Raw genomic sequence first — 4,405 nt, forward strand, 5'->3', positions numbered from 1 at the left:
GGAGGGAGAGAAAAAAAGAAATATCCCCACAGACTCTGGGATTCAAGAATTACAAAAACAACCTCCACCCCTGGTCTGGGAGAGTATGTGAGTGGGAGAGGGAGAGGGTGAGGGCGGAGGAGAAGAAGGAGGAGGAGGAGGAGGAGGAGGAGGAGGAGGAGGAGGAGGAGGGAGGGGAGGAGAGGGACGAAGAGCTAAGGGAGAACCCCACACCAGCTCTTGCACCCTGCCTGAGCTGAGCTGAGCCCGGCTGCGAGAAAGATGTTCGATAACACGCAGTATCCTTACAACTGTTTCAACTACGACGGTGATGATTACCCCGCCTGCAGCTCCGACGAGGAGAAGAAACTCAGCCGCCCAGCTTACAGGTAGCCGAGAAGTTTTCGTCGAAGTCTTCCGCTCTGGGGCAAAGTGGTACTAATGATGGAAGGCGGGGGAGGCAGAGAGAACAGCGACGCCCCCCAAGTCCGGCCCTGGCCTGGCTGGAGGGAGATGCTAGTGGGATCCTGGGGCGGGGAGATCTTGGTTGGTCAGGAGCAGGAGAAAAGAACCGGTGCTCCCCGGGCATTGGCAGTAGGCGGTAGGGGGTGGCCAAGGGCTGGGGGCAGGAGAACAGGCTGGATGCGCCAGGTTCCCTGAAGGCAAACGTTTGCACTTGGTGGAGACTAGGGAACTCTGAATAGTGGCTGGGTCACTCAGTGGAAGAGGCATCCCGGAGCTTCCCTTGAAACACCTTCCTTCTCCAAGTGAGGGGGTCTCAGTGGGAAGAGTGGAGGAGACTTTTTTTGCAGGACTGGTCCTCCAACCAAACCCATAGTAACGCAGCGCTTCTGGAAAGCAGAGAGGCGCCCCTCCGGCTACTTAGTGCTTTATCCCAGGCAATGGCTTAACCCTGAGTTTCTTTTCCAGCTACATTGCCTTGATTGCAATGGCCATCCAGCAAAGCCCTGCCAATAAAGTGACGCTGTCTGGCATTTATGACTTTATAATGAAGAAATTCCCTTACTACAGATCAAACCAAAGAGCCTGGCAAAACTCCATTAGGCATAACCTATCCCTTAACAGTTGTTTTGTAAAGGTAAGAAGATTAATCACAGTCTCTTCGAATAGGCCCGTTATTCGGCAACAGCAGCAGCCCTGAGATGACTTTCTATCTAGGAAACATCTGTCTTAAATATTCTTGCTGAAACCCAAGGGGAGGGGGGGCTACTTTTGAGAAATCCTATGATTGTACTCTAGATAATTAAGAGCTCTCTCCCTCCCAGCTGTTGAAAAGTTAAGGGTCTTCTTGTCTGATTTCCATTAATGTATACCAAGTTAACCAGAGTTGGTTTTTGTTGTTGTCGTTGCTTTACTTAGGAATTGCACAATTTAGGGGGTGGGGAGGGGGAGGCATGATTTCAATGACTTGTATGTTTATACCAATCGTGACTTTAAATGAACACAGATGCAAAGTGCCAGCATCTGCGAACCATACCCACACTGAACTGCCTTTCTCACAAATCCAGGTCCCCAGGATGGAAGGGAATGAGAAGGGGAAGGGAAACTATTGGACTTTCGCTTCAGGATGTGAGTCCATGCTGGATCTTTTTGAAAATGGGAACTATCGGAGAAGGCGTAGAAGGAGAAATATGAAAAGGGAACCTAAAGACCAGAAGTCAGGTGGGACTCTGGGGCCCTCCACCCTTGATCTGCCCACTATGGATTCATGTTCGGAGGGCACCCACCTGAATGAGGGCACAACTAAGAAACACGAATTCAGAGCCCCTCACCTAGATCCTTCTCCATTCTTTCCAAATGGCCTCTCCAATCAACAGAACCTAAGCAATGCTTCTCTTGGAAAATCTGACTCAGAAATTAAATTTAGCATTGATTACATCCTCTCATCACCCGATCCTTTGCCTGCCCTAAGATCGCCCTTCAGTACCCAAGATAATAAAGTTCATCTACTGGAGCCTCAACAAATTAACCTCCAGTTTTGGACAATGTGAGACACTCAGGCAACGAAGTATATTCTGAGACTTCTCTATAACCCCCAGCTGCCAGTTAGTAAGATTGTTGTGCCTCTTTCCTGTGTCACCTGCTGGAAGGGTGCAATCAAGCCAACCTTTCACACAAAAGCTGAGCTGTTCCATCAAAACCAGGAGCTTGATTTCATTGATTTGTGCTTAATGTTTAAATCCATTTGTTGGGGGGTGGGGGGAGACTTTTGATCTCATGAATGATGCAAATGTGAAACTGGCTTTATTCCTTAAAAGATACTCACCTGTGAAAGAACCTATAACATGGAACAATTCAACTCAGTTCAATTTAACAAAAATGTGTCAGGCACTGTTAGGTACCAGAGTTAGAAAGGCATGGCTGTGCTAGACAGGTTGGCCTACTGACATTGTTTTCCTTTAAAAAAAACCAATTGGGACAATATTTGATTATTCTAATTCTTAGCACTATTGCTCCTAACTCCATTCCCTAACAAAATCTCCTGATAGCTGTTTAGGTAACTGGATGAGAGAGTTATGTAAACTCTAAACAGTAATGTGTAATTTCATTTTACCCCATCAAAGTTACATCCTAATATTATTTACTTTGGTCAGTGTTGGTGGATGATGTGATAAGACCTAATAGATATGCCCTAACCCATCTGCCAGAGAATGTCTTCTTGTGTTATTGTGGCAGCTTAAGAAATCTCTCCAATTTGTTCTATACAAGGTGAAAGGAGATTAAAGTGGGCTTAGAATTTTAGGCATTGACAAAACAATGGAATGGAGTTATTTCTACACCCTAGCTTGAAGTGGTCAATTCATATGAAGTCATTGATCCCACCTGTTATCAGCCACCAAAGTGGTACAGAATAAAGGTCCTTTCCATTTTGGTGAAGTGGATAATCAGAGACTGGCATAATTATAGACATCAATATTAGGATGGTATGCACCATTTGAAATGTAAATTATTTCATTACTGTGGGAGATGAGCATTTAGAAAAATACAATCATATACATGAAACTATTTGATCACTCAGCATTTTTTTTTATCAAACACATCTTTACAGAATTATTTGCTGTCCATAACTTAATTTGGAGGGTATCATGGATTACACTAGACATGATTTGCAAGGTCCAACTCTAGGCTAGTCTCTCAAATAGCAACACATATAGAGAGCCTAAATTTCTTGAGACACAATTTCAAAAGCAAATTCAGGCTTCAGGAAAAGGCACTCAAAGTTAATGAAGGTAGGCAACTTGACATGGACAAACCAAAACCAACTAAAAGATAGTCTTAGAGATAGCTTGAATTTTGAGATGGGAGGTCTGACATTTCATTAAGTTATTCATGCTGTATATAGACACTTGACATACTCTTAATATTTTCAGATGAAGAAAGATCACCACTGGCATTTATAAAATATTGTGAAAATGCATGATCTTGTCTTTTTTATGTTCAAAATTGTTACTGATGCTTCTACTGTACTGCCTTTACAACCCCCTCAAAAAATCCCAACATCTTGCTGACTTCTTTCTTAGAAAATGACATGAGTTTTCAGAAAGCCCTTCACCTTAGCAAGAATAAGTGCTTCTCCACAATCCACTGGAGATTTCTTTCTTAGAAAAGCAGCAGGAACTATGGACACATATTTAGAAGAGAACCAAAAATAGCAACAATACCACCCAGAAAAACTCCCACCACCTGCCTTCCAAGTTCCCGAGAATATTTTTCAATGACCATGTGACATTTTCATGTTGTCAGAATGATGATGGGTGTATGTGTATGTGTGTCTTGTGAGGTTTTTTTATGTCTGCACTCCGATGTACGTATAGCTATATTTATATCTGAGTTGCTGTCTTGCCAAAAACATTATTTTTAATTATGCTATATATAAGCAGGATGGTGACAATGCAATGTAGTCTGTACTGGAAACAAGTGTATATGGAGTGTTTGGAAATATATTTTTCTGTTGCCAATGGAGCAAATACAATTTACTTTATATCCTTTGTGCTCATAGTTAATTGGCTTCTTTCTCTCACCAGTGAAAATGGGTTTAGGGTAGAACTCTTGGGATATGTAAACCCGGCTATGTAAACATTTGGATACAGTAGGTTCCAGCCGCTTTGAAAGGAGAGAAGTCAGAAAAATAATGAATTTCCAATAGGAATATGAACTCACTACAGCTAACAAATTTGTAAGCCAGCCAGTCATTCAAGCTGCCTAGTAAGGAAGGTGTGTTTGGGATTGTCAGAACACACAGTTGTAGGAATATGCGTACAGATAGGTGCTAACATTTGTTTTGCAAAGGATATCAATCATGTTTCTAAAAGTGAAGGGACATTTTTCAATTTTCCCCATGTATTATATTCTCACCACTTTAGAAAGGTTTCTAGCACTTAAAGTGAATGGCATTTAATATAGA

At 42.6% G+C, this 4,405-nt stretch overlaps 1 protein-coding gene across 1 annotated transcript; it reads left to right on the top strand.

The window, feature by feature from the left end:
• Window positions 1-204: 204 nt before the first annotated feature.
• On the top strand, window positions 205-3,416 carry FOXL3 (forkhead box L3). Its single transcript, XM_020977313.1, has 3 exons — window positions 205-368; window positions 910-1,078; window positions 1,509-3,416. Exons 1-3 carry the CDS (start codon window positions 262-264, stop codon window positions 1,989-1,991), a joined length of 759 nt encoding a protein of 252 aa, XP_020832972.1. The 5' UTR covers window positions 205-261; the 3' UTR covers window positions 1,992-3,416.
• Window positions 3,417-4,405: the final 989 nt, after the last annotated feature.

Source organism: Phascolarctos cinereus, unplaced genomic scaffold, assembly GCF_003287225.1.
Source record: "Phascolarctos cinereus isolate Bilbo 61053 unplaced genomic scaffold, phaCin_HiC Scaffold_4;HRSCAF=312, whole genome shotgun sequence".
NCBI classification, from domain to species: Eukaryota; Metazoa; Chordata; class Mammalia; order Diprotodontia; family Phascolarctidae; genus Phascolarctos; species Phascolarctos cinereus.